The 18,333-nt window shown below is 44.1% G+C and overlaps 1 protein-coding gene across 1 annotated transcript; it reads left to right on the top strand.

Annotated features, from left to right (window-relative positions):
• The first annotated feature begins 6,984 nt into the window (after positions 1-6,984).
• On the top strand, positions 6,985-7,512 carry LOC119505986 (uncharacterized protein C1orf131-like). The gene has a single exon (XM_037798928.1). It carries the CDS (start codon positions 6,985-6,987, stop codon positions 7,510-7,512), a length of 528 nt encoding a protein of 175 aa, XP_037654856.1.
• Positions 7,513-18,333: the final 10,821 nt, after the last annotated feature.

Genomic DNA, 18,333 nt, shown 5'->3' with positions numbered 1-18,333 from the left:
TGTGTTCTTTTTGTACAAGGGCATCTTGGGTAACCCAGAATTCATCGCTTTGTGGGTTAACATGAGGGGTCATCCCCTGCCTAACAGCCTGGGTAGAAGTGCCAACCCAAGGCTAGGGGATCTCGAGCATGCAATCTCTACTCTCTGGGGGAGACGTGGTGATAAGTGGGACTTTGAAAATCCCCCCATGAATGCCAATGTGTTGGCGTGCTTGGAGATCAGAGAGGCTGAGACTTCTCCTGCCCAAAACAACACTGCTCTGGATCATGGCTTCTTACATCCTGGAACCAAGAAAACTCAGTGCACTAAGACTACCCAGACTAATTCTGAGGTTAGTGTGAAACTGGCAGACTTTTAGAACTAAAGATTGGGAACCCAAGCTAAAAATGAAAGAGTGAGCTTTTACAGAGAAGGAGATAAAGGAAATGAAAGATAGCTATGGGCAGAAGCTAGGAGAGGCCCCCTGTGGTGTCTGTCCTGACTTACGAAGAGGGAGTGATGAGCATCCTGGACAACGAGGTCACCTGGAAAAGTCTCGGCTGCTTCACATCCTCCAACAGATCCTTGGTCAATTAGTCAAGAGAGGAGGAAGAAAGGGACAGGGAGGGAGCAGGGGCTGCTGCAAGGGCTGAGGTGCGAGCTAACCAAGGTACAGCCACACCTTTGTTTGACTGGATCCTATTGACCTCCCCTGAATTCCAGCTAAGTCTTGTAGCAGAGGAGGAAGCTGTGGTTATGCTGTGACCATTGACGTGTTGAATTTCACTCCCACCAGAGGGACTTGGCCCTTAACCAGAGCATCATGTCACAATGGGATATTATGATTTTATTAGAAAGAGGCCCCCTGAGTGGAGAGACAAGCTGATTTTGCTCCTCACCCCAGGGTTTCCCCTGGGACATGCAAATGAAAGAGTTTATCCTAGGCTCCTTGCTTGGGGGAGGGCTCCTATGCTGAGGGAGTCATGGTGACAGGGGAGAAACCAGGCGAGGGAGCGGTGGGCACATGCTCCGTAGTACAGCAGGATCTCAGACCCCCCAGTGGGCCAGCTGCTGCACACTCCACTAGGAACTGACAGTCATGGAGCTAAGTTCTTGGAGTTACTAGAGCAAGGGGTCCCCAAAGACACCATAGCCAGGATCTCTCCTGGAGATCTTTGGGAAAAATATAAACTAGAAGGAGGGTCATGGGCTCTGTGGGACAGTCTACCTCTGTGTGACCTCCTTTTCATGATCCCCAGATCCAGTTGGTGAAAGAGGAGTCAGAACCTGCAGATCTACCCCAAACTGACTAAATTAAAAATGGCCTGTGGGCAGGACCAAGGTCCCTGCCCACTTCTGGGAGACCAAAGGCCATATGCCCCAGTGCATGTGTGATTCGGGGGCTGTGAACAAATTTTATGGCTCTTTTGGTTACAGGCATCCAAGCCACTATTATCCCAGAAGACACAGAGGGGAGGGGGCAGGAAGTTACTACCATTCTCTGCGTCGGTCCCCATGGCCTTTAAGCCACATCTGTGGCCGTGTTTCCCACAGGGTCATGCATTGTAAGAGGTGACATCCTGCACTGCTGTGCCTCCTAGTGGCTGCTGCAGGGATGCACCCCTCCCCATCCCAGTGAATTCTGGGGGAATGACTGGCCATGCACCCCCAATGCTCCCATCTCCTCAGCTCATTGTCCAGCAGTGGCAGTATCACCTCCCTGTTGGATAAAAGGACATTTCTGAACTCATAAAGGACCCGCTATCTGTGGGTGTCCACTGCTCCAGCATGTCTTCCTATAATAGCCTGGTATGGCCAGAGAAAAAGGCGAGTGAAGCATGGCAGCTGACTATAGACTATGGGCTTGAATGCACAAATGTCCCCTTTGGCACCCATGGTCCCCTATACTGTGCTATTTTCATATTGGCCTATCTTGGGTAACACAGAAAGCAGGTGCTCTCCAATGGGGAATGGAGGAGGAGCAGTCCCTGCAGGAGGTGAAAGTGGCTGTTTTAGCTGCCCTCCCTCCAGGACCCTTGGAGCCTGGACCTCCATTCAATCTTCAGGTTTCTGCTACCTGGAACCAAGCCCACTGGTCCCTCTGGCATGAAGAGGGAGTGACAGGAATTAGGGAGGATAGCTGGGTGTCTGGACAAAGAAGTTCCCAGACACAGCCCAGGGCTACTCTCCCTTTGAGAGACAACATTTAGCATGATATTGGGCCTTGGTGGAAATGGAAAGGATCACTCAGAGCTCTCAGGTCCTCCTGGGGCCATGTCCTGGGTCCCAGGTCATCAGAGCACTCACCCAGGTAGTGCCCAACAACAGAGCATCTATCAAATGGAAGTGGTACATCTAAGATCGTGCCTGCGTGGGCCCCCAGGGAGTGACATGTTCTCATGAGTGGGTGACAGAGTCCCCCATCAACAATGATCCTGTTGCAATACCAGCTCTTCTCTCCCTCAACTCAAGAATGCCCCACCAGATAGATGCTCAGCACTGGTTCACTGATGGATCAGCTAAGCTGAGGCCATCTGGCATCCACTGGGCAGCAACTGCTGTTTTCCTCACCTCCAGCAGACCATGTAGTACTAACTCTGGTGCCAATAAAGGGCCCAATGGGCCGAACTGCAAGCAGTCCTCTTAGCCCTGGAACACTCAGATCCAAGAACCCCCACGTACCAGTTTCTGACTCATGGACCATCGCCAATGGCTTAGCATTTTGGGCAGGTTCGTGGAGGGAACATGATTAGAGAATTACAGGTTCTCCAGTGTGGGGAATGGACCTTTGGAAACAACTGGCAGTATAGAGAGGCACCATCTATTTTACCCATGTTGACGCATATGGCGAGGGATGATTTCATGAACATCACTGGAAGGACCTAGCTGATCTGGGGTACACCAAGATGCTTTTCACACCTGATGATGCTGGAGAGTCTCCTGGGAGGGGGGTAGAGGATGAGCCCTGCCTAGAGGATGAGGACAACGAACTTACCCTTGGTGACATCTTGGAAATAGCTGAATTTCCCACAGGTGCTTCTGGTGCTGAGAGGGTTCACCACCAAATTGGACATGGAAATTCTGACACCATGAAATTATGGGGCCAGGACCACACAGTATCTCTTCCATTAAAAGAGGCCCAATCTGTCATTTACCAATGTGAGAGGTGTCAGCTACAAGCCAAAGCTTGAAAGGGGAGCTATTCCCAGAGGGGCCACAGCAGGTCACTCACGGAAGGTGGATTACATTAGTTCTCTCCTGAAATCCCAAGGTGTGTCTTATGCCTTGGCTGTGGTAGACACCTATGCAGGCCATGGCCTTGCCTTTGCAGTTTGTCTGCAGATGTGGTACATACATGGAAAAGTGGCTTTGCCCTCTGGGTTCCCAGATGATATCTCCTCTGACCAAGGACCCCACGTTACTGCACAATCTACTCATTGTGGGTCCAGACCCACAGAATTAGACAGACCTTCCACATCACCCACCACCACAGGCAGCTGACATTGTGGAGAACTTTAATGACCACCTTAAAACGAGCTTTGGTGTCAACACCCTGACAACTGGATGGACTGACTGCCTTACTCGGGCCTTCTGGAAACTGAACTCAGTAATTCCCCCAAAGGAAACCTGGCTTAATCCCACTTCCTAGCCTGGAAAGGAACCCAGGCTTTGCTGCGTGTCTGTACCTAATCCAGCGGGATGATGAATGGCCCCAAAAGGGGGACCAAGGACTGCTTGTGACTCTCCTTTTCAGCCACAACAGGGATTATCCCACTTTTTCCCCCATTACACCCTTCACACAAGTCCCAGGATGGTGGGAGTTTAGAGCACCAGGTGGATGGGTGGGATGATAGAAACAGGACCAGAAGGGCTAAACACACATGGGGTGACAGTCCAGTGGACAGGACCCGTGGCATGTAGGAAGCTGGTCTACCCCTGGTTGGGCAACCAGTCCCCTCGGGAACAGCTGTGGGATAACCCATCTATCACAGAGAGGTGGAATCAGGCTGGAAGATATGGGTAAGGCAGATCAATGGGAAACAGATGAAGTTATAGCTCCATTAGGTTAAATAGCCCAAGAGAAGTGTCTCTCATGGGAAGTGGTTACACGACCAACCTGTCAAGACTAGTTATTGCTCCCTTCTCCATTTCCTACAGATCTAACCTGGCAGTGACTTGGAAGGAAGACACCTTTGTCCAGCTGGCCCAGGCCATGATGGCAGCGGGGAACCTGAGCGACGGCTGGATCTGCCATCTGATTCGTGGCTCGCTCCCTCCTCTTTGCTAAGCCTGGATTGACATGTGAGGTAGCGATCTTCCCTCCCCCACATTTGGCCTGACACCAGGGCAAGGATTACTTCATGGCCATTGGCTGCGTGTTCGCCTTCTGCCACCTATCGAGACACAACCACTCTCAGTGCAATGAAATTAGCAAATGGCTCAGTCATCTTTCCAGCTTGTTCACCAGTGAACATGTGATGCACAATCTGTCAGTCACCTTGGCTGACACTCTGGGTTCATAGCATGAGCCCTTCAGGCACAGCAAAAATCATTGGATTTTCTAGCCAAAGCAATGTCTCGTAATTGCATTACCTTAGACTTCCTCCTAGCCCAACAAGGAGGAATGCGTGCTTGTGCTAACGACTCCTGGTATATGCGGGCCAGTACCTCAGGGGAGGTAGGACAGGAGGTGACTAAAATCCAACAGCAAGCCCACTGGCTGCAACGTGTACAGACAGATTCTACGTGGGACCTCTGTGGCTGGCTCCTGGGGGTTAAGGAAGTATGGATGCAACCAACGTCAGACAGGCGTGATCAGCCTGCTTGGATCAGTGAATGCACAGGTGAAGCCCCCCTAATGAGCTGCAGTTGCTGGGGTTCCCACACCTTTACTGTCAACAGAGCTGAAGGCCATGGGCGGGCAGACCCAACCCATCTCCACCTTCTGTCCAAGGTGGCAGGTGGGCTTATGTGATGGGAGGTGATAAAGAAAAATAGGCTGGGCCCGCTGGAAAGGCCAAGGGGTGGACTTAAGGAAGTCACAGATACCTGTTACGGGGCCATCCACCAGGCTTCACCTACCTCCACCTCCTCTGGGGAAGTCATAAATACACACTGAGGAGCCATTCTTCAGCCTTCTGCTACCCCCACCTCCTTTTCTATTGTCTGCCATTCCACAACCTGGGGAAGGTGCTAAGTCTAATGAAAAGAGCTGATCAGACCTAAAACACAGAAACAAGGAGCCCCAGATGCTCACCAGAACAGGAATTCTCAGTGGCAGGACCCCCTACCCCCAGAGTGGATAAAAGTCTCTTCTCCAGCGCGAAGTCGAGGTGTAGAGCTGCCGTCTACCAACCCTGACTCAAGAGTATAGTTCCAGCCATAATGGGACTTCTTCCCCTGCTCTTTTAGACTCTTTGTGCTAAGTGACAAAGAGATTATTCATCCTTCCTGGACACTTTATACTGTGCAAGTAACAAAGGGATCATTTGCTGAATGTTTCCTTGTGCCTTGAACCCGTGCTCCCAAAATGCACTGTTGTAGCAACTCGCCCCACAGAGGATGGAGCGGTGGCAGGGAGGAGGATGAGGGTCAGACACGGCACACTCCGCAGTCTGATCTTATTTTCTCAAGCTGCTTGCGTTCTCCCTGCGTTCCTGGAGGGTCTCTTGCACTCAGACTGGACAGTGCTCAGTACCTGCTTCTCCCTCCGCCTCTGTAGGTCGGGTAGGCGGTGCTCGGAGGCAGGATTCAAGGAGACCACAGAGAGCCCCACATTGGGTCCATGTCCAGCGGGGCAGCTGCCCCTTCTGCTGCCCGCTCCCCAGCAGTCAATCACAGTGGGGAAACGCCCCTTCTCCCCCAGCCTTCTCTGCCAGCCCCACCCACTGCGCCTTTCTCACATTCTCCACCTGCGCTCGTGTGTCCAGAGAACTAATTACTCACTCTTGTTCGGCAAAGACAAGAGACGGAGCCATCTTCATATCCAGAGCAAAGTACAAGAAGGAGAATGTTTATTTGGGGCATTTAAGCAATCTGACATTAAATGCAATATTAAACTCCATGTGCACTATTGAAATATATGACATCTCCTTGGACAAATTTCTTTTAAGCAAATTTTCTTCTTCAGGGCTCACTCAGGATAAAATAATTGTCAAATACAACATTTTTAGTCAATGTTGGCAGTTGCAATGCTGGTTCTGTGCAAAAATCCATATGGTTCAAAAAAATTCTGAAAAAATGCTGTGCTTTTAACTATCAATTTATATTAACTCTAAAATACAGGCTTTGATTCTTTAATTAATAATACATTAATACTGTGCTTTATTTAACTTTACCCTTTTATATATGTTATTTTGGTAAGGGTTTTATAAAAATAGACACAAGGACTTTTTAAAATGCCAAACACTGAAATCTGGCATCGTGTCTAGAGGATATGGCTACAGAAGGAAGTGTAGGAAGGTATATGTTAAAAAAAAAAAAAGAAAAAATCTAATTTAAGCAACACTGCAGTAACAAACAACAAAAAAAGGACCGTGAAACTCTTCCTCTTTTGAATGATCCCAGCCTAGACGTCAACCTTACGATAAATTCACATAGCTCTAAGGGTATTGAGACCAAGCTTTTAAATTACTCCAAAATGTTCATTTATAGAATATTCTTAGCAACTAAGGGGCATGGATTTAATTCATAAAATGACTGACTGAATTTAACAGCAAAAAAATTGCACATGCCTATGGCAAAATATTCAGTGAAAGAGTAGAAATCTAAAACTACATAAAGCCAAGCAATTTGCAGATGCTTACAAAACCCATCTATAATTTTTCCTATAATTTCCAAATTTTATGCAATGAATATCTATTACTTTATTTTTTTTAACTTGTGCATGAATGTTTACAGCAGCATTATTCATAACAGTCGAAAGGTGAAAACAACTCAAATGTCCATCATCTGACGAACAGATAAACAATGTAACATTACTTGGCAATAAAAAGAAATGAAAGAATGGCTGAAGAGGAGGCTCTGGGGTCCGACGGGCCGGCAGGTTCCCAGAAACTTCTGGACTCTCTGCTTCAGAACGTCTACGACTTTGGAGAGACAGGAGACGAAACAGAACAGAAAAGGATCAAGAAGAAAAGGGAAAACAAGAAGAGAGATTTGGGAACTAAAGCAGTCTTAGCAGAGGAATCAGCTCCTCCACCTGGTTCTCTTGTAAGAGGCCAAAGGAAAAGTGCTTCCAGCTTCTTCAAAGAACTCAGAGAAGAACTTCACATCACACCTGCAGTGACTACCACAGGTTTCCTTTTAGAAGCAGAGGTCGCTGCTACAATATCTCCCTCTTGCCTGAAGAACAACCAGGAGCGAGTCGAAGTGGTAGAATTTCACAGCAGAAATAAAAAAAGAAAACCAAGGCTGAATCAAGATGAGACCACAAAGACCAAAACAAGTGTCCTTGAGAAAGATGTGAATATACAAGAATTTAACTTCGAAAAGGTACCGGCTTTGAAATTGAATTTGTACCATTATTTATAATACAAAGAAAATTGAGGAGGCAGGGCAAGATGGCAGACTGGTGAGCTGTATGTTTTAGTTACTCCCCCAGGAAAGTAGGTAGAAAGCCAGGAACTGCGTGGACTGGACACCAAAGAGCAATCTGACTTTGGGCATACTTCATACAACACTCATGAAAACGTGGAACTGCTGAGATCAGCGAAATCTGTAAGTTTTTGCAGCCAGGGGACCCGCACCCCTCCCTGCCAGGCTCAGTCCCGTGGGAGGAGGGGCTGTCAGCTCTGGGAAGGAGAAGGGAGAACTGCAGTGGCAGCCCTTATCGGAAACTCATTCTACTGATCCAAACTCCAACCATAGATAGACTGAGACCAGACACCAGAGAATCTGAGAGCAGCCAGCCCAGCAGAGAGGAGACAGGCATAGAGAAAAAAAACAACACAAAAAACTCCAAAATAAAAGCGGAGGATTTTTGGAGTTCTGGTGAACATAGAAAGGGGAAGGGCAGAGCTCAAGCCCGAGCTCAGGCCCTGAGGTACATATGCAAATCCCAAAGAAAAGCTGATCTCTCTGCCCTGTGGACCTTTCCTTAATGGCCCTGGTTGCTTTGTCTCTTAGCATTTCAATAACCCATTAGATCTCTGAGGAGGGCCCTTTTTTTTTTTTTTTTTTTTTTAATCCTTTTTTCTTTTTCTAAAACAATTACTCTAAGAAGCCCAATACAGAAAGCTACAAAGACTTGCAATTTGGGCAGGTCAAGTCAAGAGCAGAACTAAGAGAGCTCTGAGACAAAACGCAATAATCCAGTGGCTGAGAAAATTCACTAAACACCACAACTTCCCAAGAAAAGGGGGGTGTCCGCTCACAGTCATCATCCTGGTAGACAGGAAACACTCCTGCCCATCGCCAGCCCCATAGCCCAGAGCTGCCCCAGACAACCCAGTGTGACGGAAGTGCTTCAAATAACAGGCACACACCACAAAACTGGGCGTGGACATTAGCCTTCCCTGCAACCTCAGCTGATTGTCCCAGAGTTGGGAAGGTAGAGCAGTGTGAATTAACAAAGCCCCATTCAGCCATCATTTCAGCAGACTGGGAGCCTCCCTACACAGCCCAGCAGCCCAGAACTGCCCTGGGGGGATGGCATTCACCTGTGACATAGCACAGTCATCCCTCAACAGAGGACCCAGGGTGCACGGCCTGGAAGAGGGGCACACTTGCAAGTCTCAGGAGCCATACGCCAATACCAAGAACTTGTGGGTCAGTGGCAGAGACAAACTGTGGCAGGACTGAACTGAAGGATTAGACTATTGCAGCAGCTTTAAAACTCTAGGATCACCAGGGAGATTTGATTGTTAGAGCCACCCCCCATCCCTGACTGCCCAGAAACACGCCCCATATACAGGGCAGGCAACACCAACTACACACGCAAGCTTGGTACACCAATTGGACCCCACAAGACTCACTCCCCCACTCACCAAAAAGGCTAAACAGGGGAGAACTGGCTTGTGGAGAACAGGTGGCTCGTGGACGCCACCTGCTGGTTAGTTAGAGAAAGTGTACTCCACGAAGCTGTAGATCTGATAAATCAGAGATAAGGACTTCAATTGGTCTACACATCCTAAAAGAACCCTATCAAGTTCAGCAAATGCCACGAGGCCAAAAACAACAGAAAATTATAAAGCATATGAAAAAACCAGACGATATGGATAACCCAAGCCCAAGCGCCCAAATCAAAAGATCAGAAGAGACACAGCACCTAGAGCAGCTACTCAAAGAACTAAAGATGAACAATGAGACCCTAGTACGGGATACAAAGGAAATCAAGAAGACCCTAGAAGAGCATAAAGAAGACATTGCAAAACTAAATAAAAAAATGGATGCTCTTATGGAAATTAAAGAAACTGTTGACCAAATTAAAAAGATTCTGGACACTCATAGTACAAGACTAGAGGAAGTTGAACAACGAATCAGTGACCTGGAAGATGACACAATGGAAAATGAAAGCATAAAAGAAAGAATGGGGAAAGAAATTGAAAAAATCGAAATGGACCTCAGGGATATGATAGATAATATGAAACGTCCAAATATAAGACTCATTGGTGTCCCAGAAGGGGAAGAAAAGGGTAAAGGTCTAGGAAGAGTATTCAAAGAAATTGTTGGGGAAAACTTCCCAAATCTTCTAAACAACATAAATACACAAATCATAAATGCTCAGCGAACTCCAAATAGAATAAATCCAAATAAACCCACTCCGAGACATATACTGATCACACTGTCAAACACAGAAGAGAAGGAGCAAGTTCTGAAAGCAGCAAGAGAAAAGCAATTCACCACATACAGAGGAAACAGCATAAGACTAAGTAGTGACTACTCAGCAGCCACCATGGAGGCGAGAAGGCAGTGGAACGATATATTTAAAATTCTGAGTGAGAAAAATTTCCAGCCAAGAATACTTTATCCAGCAAAGCTCTCCTTCAAATTTGAGGGAGAGCTTAAATTTTTCACAGACAAACAAATGCTGAGAGAATTTGCTAACAAGAGACCTGCCCTACTGGAGATACTCAAGGGAGCCCTACAGACAGAGAAACAAAGAAAGGACAGAGAGACTTGGAGAAAGGTTCAGTACTAAAGAGATTCGGTATGGGTACAATAAAGGATATCAATAGACAGAGGGGAAAAATATGACAAACATAAACCAAAGGATAAGATGGCTGATTCAAGAAATGTCTTCACGGTTATAACGTTGAATGTAAATGGATTAAACTCCCCAATTAAAAGATATAGATTCGCAGAATGGATCAAAAAAAATGAACCATCAATATGTTGCATACAAGAGACTCATCTTAGACACAGGGACACAAAGAAACTGAAAGTGAAAGGATGGAAAAAAATATTTCATGCAAGCTACAGCCAAAAGAAAGCAGGTGTAGCAATATTAATCTCAGATGAAATAGACTTCAAATGCAGGGATGTTTTGAGAGACAAAGAAGGCCACTACATACTAATAAAAGGGGCAATTCAGCAAGAAGAAATAACAATCGTAAATGTCTATGCACCCAATCAAGGGGCCACAAAATACATGAGAGAAACACTGGCAAAACTAAAGGAAGCAATTGATGTTTCCACAATAATTGTGGGAGACTTCAACACATCACTCTCTCCTATAGATAGATCAACCAGACAGAAGACCAATAAGGAAATTGAAAACCTAAACAATCTGATAAATGAATTAGATTTAACAGACATATACAGGACATTACATCCCAAATCACCAGGATACACATACTTTTCTAGTGCTCACGGAACTTTCTCCAGAATAGATCATATGCTGGGACATAAAACAAGCCTCAATAAATTTAAAAAGATTGAAATTATTCAAAGCACATTCTCTGACCACAATGGAATACAATTAGAAGTCAATAACCATCAGAGACTTAGAAAATTCACAAATACCTGAAGGTTAAACAACACACTCCTAAACAATCAGTGGGTTAAAGAAGAAATAGCAAGAGAAATTGCTAAATATATAGAGACGAATGAAAATGAGAACACAACATACCAAAACCTATGGGATGCAGCAAAAGCAATGCTAAGGGGGAAATTTATAGCACTAAACGCATATATTAAAAAGGAAGAAAGAGCCAAAATCAAAGAACTAATGGATCAACTGAAGAAGCTAGAAAATGAACAGCAAACCAATCCTAAACCAAGTACAAGAAAAGAAATAACAAGGATTAAAGCAGAAATAAATGACATAGAGAACAAAAAAACAATAGAGAGGATAAATATCACCAAAAGTTGATTCTTTGAGAAGATCAACAAGATTGACAAGCCCCTAGCTAGACTGACAAAATCAAAAAGAGAGAAGACCCATATAAACAAAATAATGCATGAAAAAGGTGACATAACTGCAGATCCTAAAGAAATTAAAAAAAATTATAAGAGGATACTATGAACAACTGTATGGCAACAAACTGGATAATGTAGAGGAAATGGACAATTTCCTGGAAACATATGAACAACCTAGACTGACCAGAGAAGAAATAGAAGACCTCAACCAACCCATCACAAGCAAAGAGATCCAATCAGTCATCAAAAATCTTCCCACAAATAAATGCCCAGGGCCAGATGGCTTCACAGGGCTATTCTACCAAAACTTCCAGAAAGAACTGACACCAATCTTACTCAAACTCTTTCAAAACATTGAAGAAAATGGAACACTACCTAACTCATTTTATGAAGCTAACATCAATCTAATACCAAAACCAGGCAAAGATGCTACAAAAAAGGAAAACTACCGGCCAATCTCCCTAATGAATATACATGCAAAAATCCTCAACAAAATACTTGCAAATCGAATCCAAAGACACATTAAAAAAATCATACACCATGACCAAGTGGGGTTTATTCCAGGCATGCAAGGATGGTTAAACATAAGAAAATCAATCAATGTATTACAACACATTAACAAGTCAAAAGGGAAAAATCAATTGATCATCTCAATAGATGCTGAAAAAGCATTTGACAAAATCCAACATCCGTTTTTGATAAAAACACTTCAAAAGGTAGGAATTGAAGGAAACTTCCTCAACATGATAAAGAGCATATATGAAAAACCCACAGCCAGCATAGTACTCAATGGTGAGAGACTGAAAGCCTTCCCCCTAAGATCAGGAACAAGACAAGGATGCCCGCTGTCACCACTGTTATTCAACATTGTGCTGGAAGTGCTAGCCAGGGCAATCCGGCAAGACAAAGAAATAAAAGGCATCCAAATTGGAAAAGAAGAAATAAAACTGTCATTGTTTGCAGATGATATGATCTTATATCTAGAAAACCCTGAGAAATCGACGATACAGCTACTAGAGCTAATAAACAAATTTAGCAAAGTAGCGGGATACAAGGTTAATGCACATAAGTCAGTAATGTTTCTATATGCTAGAAATGAACAAACGGAAGAGACACTCAAGAAAAAGATACCATTTTCAATAGCAACTAAAAAAATCAAGTACCTAGGAATAAACTTAACCAAAGATGTAAAAGACCTATACAAAGAAAACTACATAACTCTACTAAAAGAAATAAAAGGGGACCTTAAAAGATGGAAAAATATTCCATGTTCATGGATAGGAAGACTAAATGTCATTAAGATGTCAATTCTACCCAAACTCATCTACAGATTCAATGCAATCCCAATCAAAATTCCAACAACCTACTTTGCAGACTTGGAAAAGCTAGTTATCAAATTTATTTGGAAAGGGAAGATGCCTCGAATTGCTAAAGACACTCTAAAAAAGAAAAACGAAGTGGGAGGACTTATACTCCCTGACTTTGAAGCTTATTATAAAGCCACAGTTGCCAAAACAGCATGGTACTGGCACAAAGATAGACATATAGATCAATGGAATCGAATTGAGAATTCAGAGATAGACCCTCAGATCTATGGCCGACTGATCTTTGATAAGGCCCCCAAAGTCACTGAACTGAGTCATAATGGTCTTTTCAACAAATGGGGCTGGGAGAGTTGGATATCCATATCTAAAAGAATGAAAGAGGACCCCTACCTCACCCCCTACACAAAAATTAACTCAAAATGGACCAAAGATCTCAATATAAAAGAAAGTACCATAAAACTCCTAGAAGATAATGTAGGAAAACATCTTCAAGACCTTGTATTAGGCGGCCACTTCCTAGACTTTACACCCAAAGCACAAGCAACAAAAGAGAAAATAGATAAATGGGAACTCCTCAAGCTTAGAAGTTTCTGCACCTCAAAGGAATTTCTCAAAAAGGTAAAGAGGCAGCCAACTCAATGGGAAAAAATTTTTGGAAACCATGTATCTGACAAAAGACTGATATCTTGCATATATAAAGAAATCCTACAACTCAATGACAATAGTACAGTCGGCCCAATTATAAAATGGGCAAAAGATATGAAAAGACAGTTCTCTGAAGAGGAAATACAAATGGCCAAGAAACACATGAAAAAATGTTCAGCTTCACTAGCTATTAGAGAGATGCAAATTAAGACCACAATGAGATACCATCTAACACCGGTTAGAATGGCTGCCATTAAACAAACAGGAAACTACAAATGCTGGAGGGGATGTGGAGAAATTGGAACTCTTATTCATTGTTGGTGGGACTGTATGATGGTTCAGCCACCCTGGAAGTCAGTCTGGCAGTTCCTTAGAAAACTAGATATAGAGTTACCATTCGATCCAGCGATTGCACTTCTCGGTATATACCCGGAAGATCGGAAAGCAGTGACACGAACAGATATCTGCACGCCAATGTTCATAGCAGCATTATTCACAATTGCCAAGAGATGGAAACAACCCAAATGTCCTTCAACAGATGAGTGGATAAATAAAATGTGGTATATACACACGATGGAATACTACGTGGCAGTAAGAAGGAACGATCTCGTGAAACATATGACAACATGGATGAACCTTGAAGACATAATGCTGAGCGAAATAAGCCAGGCACAAAAAGAGAAATGTTACATGCTACCACTAATGTGAACTTTGAAAAATGTAAAACAAATGGTTTATAATGTAGAATGTAGGGGAACTAGCAATAGAGAGCAATTAAGGAAGGGGGAACAATAATCAAAGAAGAACAGATAAGCTATTTAACGTTCTGGGGATGCCCAGGAATGACTATGGTCTGTTAATTTCTGATGGATATAGTAGGAACAAGTTCACAGAAATGTTGCTATATTAGGTAACTTTCTTGGGGTAAAGTAGGAACATGTTGGAAGTTAAGCAGTTATCTTAGGTTAGTTGTCTTTTTCTTACTCCCTTGTTATGGTCTCTTTGAAATGTTCTTTTATTGTATGTTTGTTTTCTTTTTAACTTTTTTTTTCATACAGTTGATTTAAAAAAGAAGGGAAAGTTAAAAAAAAAAAAAAAAGAAAAGGAAAAAAAAAGATGTAGTGCCCCCTTGAGGAGCCTGTGGAGAATGCAGGGGTATTCGCCTACCCCACCTCCATGGTTGCTAACATGACCACAGACATAGGGGACTGGTGGTTTGATGGGTTGAGCCCTCTACCACAGGTTTTACCCTTGGGAAGACGGTTGCTGCAAAGGAGAGGCTAGGCCTCCCTATGGTTGTGCCTAAGAGCCTCCTCCCGAATGCCTCTTTGTTGCTCAGATGTGGCCCTCTCTCTCTAGCTAAGCCAACTTGAAAGGTGAAATCACTGCCCTCCCCCCTACGTGGGATCAGACACCCAGGGGAGTGAATCTCCCTGGCAACATGGAATATGACTCCCGGGGAGGAATGTAGACCCGGCATCGTGGGATGGAGAACATCTTCTTGACCAAAAGGGGGTTGTGAAAGGAAATGAAATAAGCTTCAGTGGCAGAGAGATTCCAAAAGGAGCCGAGAGGTCACTCTGGTGTGCACTCTTACGCACACTTTAGACAACCCTTTTTAGGTTCTAAAGAATTGGGGTAGCTGGTGATGGATACCTGAAACTATCAAACTACAACCCAGAACCCATGAATCTCGAAGACAGTTGTATAAAAATGTAGCTTATGAGGGGTGACAATGGGATTGGGAAAGCCATAAGGACCACACTCCACTTTGTCTAGTTTATGGATGGATGAGTAGAAAAATAGGGGAAGGAAACAAACAGACAAAGGTACCCAGTGTTCTTTTTTACTTCAATTGCTCTTTTTCACTCTAATTATTATTCTTGTTATTTTTGTGTGTGTGCTAATGAAGGTGTCAGGGATTGATTTGGGTGATGAATGTACCACTATGTAATGGTACTGTAAACAATCGAAAGTACGATTTGTTTTGTATGACTGCGTGGTATGTGAATATATCTCAATAAAATGAAGATTAAAAACAAAAAAAAAAAAATTAGATCACCACAACAAACAAAAGGGTGGAGGAAGCAGAGGCTCAGGGAGGGCCCTGGTCATGAAGCCACAACTAACTGGATCCAAAAGAGGCTGTGGGTATCCTGTGCTACTACCAGGGTCCCTGTGGGTTCCCTTTGTGTGAAATGCAGATGTGACCTGGGTCACTGGTCTGGACAAGGACAGGGTGGTGGCAGTGTTGGAAGGGGCTGGGGTGGGGGCTGGGCTCCACCCTTTCCCTGTCCTATAACCCCTTGGAAGGGCCTCCCAGTTTCCAGAAGATACCGCCTCGTGCGGAGCTGCAGGACACAAGACAACCCACAATGGGATGCCCAACTGTGTGGGCAGTGATTTGCTCCATGGCTGTCTCAACAGGCCACAGAAGAAGGGCTGCTGGGTGGCTGCTGGGCCTTCAGGCCTGCTTGGGCCTGCCTGGGGCTCTCAGAGGAGAGCTCTGCAGGCCATGTCTCCTTAGGACAGGTATATCCATAATGCAGGTTGTCCCCTTGCCCCTCTGCTCTGCCAAGCAGGCGGCCTCTGAGCCGGGCCAGTGGGCACGGTGGTCCTGGCCCACCGCTCTTACCTTGGAATTCCCTCAGCCTCATTGCCCGGGCCTCGGTCACCTTCCTTTCCTCTTCGGCCTCAATGAGAGGCCCCTCCTCCTCGACCAGACAGCTGCAGGGAGGGGAGACAGATGGAGCAGCGCCTCACAGGCCGCCCAGCCTCTGCAAATGGACGCTGCAAGGTTATCTGCAGAGCCAGCTGTTGAAAGGGTCTCTGATTTGGCAAGGGATTTAGCTCATTAAGAGTGAGGGAGGAAAAAGAGGGGAAGGAGAGAGGAATCCATTGGCATTTATCTGGCCCCCATCCTGGGCAGCTCTGAGACCTGAGAAGTGTCACAACAGACAGGGCTTCTGCTTAGGGGAACGAGAACATTTTGGTGACAGATGGCGGCAATGGTAGCACAACACTGTGAATGTAACCAATGCCACAGGATCAAGCACTTAAAAATGGTTAAAATGAGGACATTGTATGTGACTGTGTGTTACCACAATAAAATAAAATGAAATGAAAAGTGAAAAAAAAAAAAATTCAGTGACAGAGTTAAACATCTGAATGAGAAGAGGGAGAAAGATTTAAAAATATAATCAAAGATATTAGCCAGGATGCACATAGGGAGCAAGAGATGGAAAATAGGAAAGAACAGTTAAGAATGTGTGGTTACAAAAATTAATTAATTAATGTCTGTGCAATACAAACACAGGAATTTCAATAATTCTATTTCATGGATTTCCATTTTAAAGAATAAAAACCTTTAGCATATATAATTGGAGTGAAGAAAAGTTGAGTAAATGGTTGCTGTGGTAGATTGTTTGCAAAATATGTCTCCAATAGGCTAAACCTACTTATAATTGTGCCTACGAGTCTCCCTGAGTGCCTCTTTATTGCTCACATGTGGCCCTCTCTCTCTAACTAAGCCACCTTGGCAGGTGGTCTCGCTGCCCTCCCCGCTACGTGCGACTGACTCCAGGGGTGTAAATCTCCCTGGCAACACAGGATATGACTCCCGGGGATGAATCTGGACCCGGCATTGTGGGATTGAGAACAATTTTTTGACCAAAAGGGGGATGCAAAATGAAACAAAATAAAGCTTCAGTGGCTGAGAGATTTCAAATGGAGTCGAGAGGTCACTCTGGTGGACATTCTTACACACTATATAGATAACACTTCTTAGGTTTCAATATATTGGAATAGCTAGAAGTAAATACCTGAAACTACCAAACTCCAACCCAGTAGCCTTGACTGTTGAAGATGATTGTATAACAATGTAGCTTACAAGGGGTGAGAGTGTGATTTGTGAAAACTCTGTGGCTTGCACTCCTTTTATCCAGTGTATGGATGGATGAGTAGAAAAATGGAGACAAAACCTAAATGAAAAATAAGATGGGATGGGGCAGGGGGTGATTTAGGTGTTTTTTTTTATTTTTATTTTTTATTCTGATTCTTTCTGGTGTAAGGAAAATGTTCAAAAATAGACTGGGGTGATGAATGCACAACTATAAGATGGTATTGTGAACAGCTGATTGCACACCATGGGTGACTGTATGGTATGTGAATATATCTCAATAAAACTGAATTTAAAAAAAATACATCTCCAATAAAAACCTGATAAACTTACCTTCACACCACTCTGAAATGTTGTTTTGCTCCCACTCCTGTCAAAAGGTAAGATTTTTGGAAGGACCATGGGTTTTTGAAAATCAGACTAAAGAGAAAATAAACTGAAGAATCAGTTTAATTTGGATTCAGTCACTTGAATTCATGTGTTTGACAGTCTCTTTTCTGTCTAATGATGCCACGCCAGCCATCTTGATGTAGACTGACTTCCAGGTGTGCTACCACTACCACCTGGTCTGTGTCACTCAGAATCGAGGTGCAGAAGTGCAAGTGCAGAGGTCATTTGTGATTTATATTAACCAGTAAATGTGATAGGAGTGACATGTGAGTTCAACAGTAACATCTACTCTGGACCAATTGAAATGCTGCCCTGAGACTTCGATGTAAAGAACTTGGTCTCAGCTTCTGTGTTTGAGAAGGCACATGCAAGAAACCCAAACAGGCAGCTGATAGCAAAGAGCAATTGACAGACATCTTATTCAAATGCCTGTATTCGAGCTCTTCAAAGACTGCAACCCCGTGAGTGACGCAGCAGAAGAACCACCTAACTGATCACAGCTTACCACAGAGTCACAGCAAATAAATAACTACTGTTTTAGGGCAAAATGTTTTGGGGTGCTTTATCACTCAGCAATAGATAGCTAATATATTTTCTAATTTTCCAAAACTGATGAAAGTCTCAAGAAGTACAACCAATACCAAGGAGGAAAAAAAATCTAAAGAAATTGACAGACACACTAAAATCTAGATTCAATCCAGGTTTTTAAGGAACCTGACACTTTTGGAGGAATTT

This window comes from Choloepus didactylus, chromosome 11 (genome assembly GCF_015220235.1).
Source record: "Choloepus didactylus isolate mChoDid1 chromosome 11, mChoDid1.pri, whole genome shotgun sequence".
In the NCBI taxonomy this organism is placed as follows: domain Eukaryota; kingdom Metazoa; phylum Chordata; class Mammalia; order Pilosa; family Megalonychidae; genus Choloepus; species Choloepus didactylus.
The sequence above is the reverse complement of the archived record's forward strand: the minus strand, read 5'-3'. Positions and strand labels throughout refer to the sequence as shown.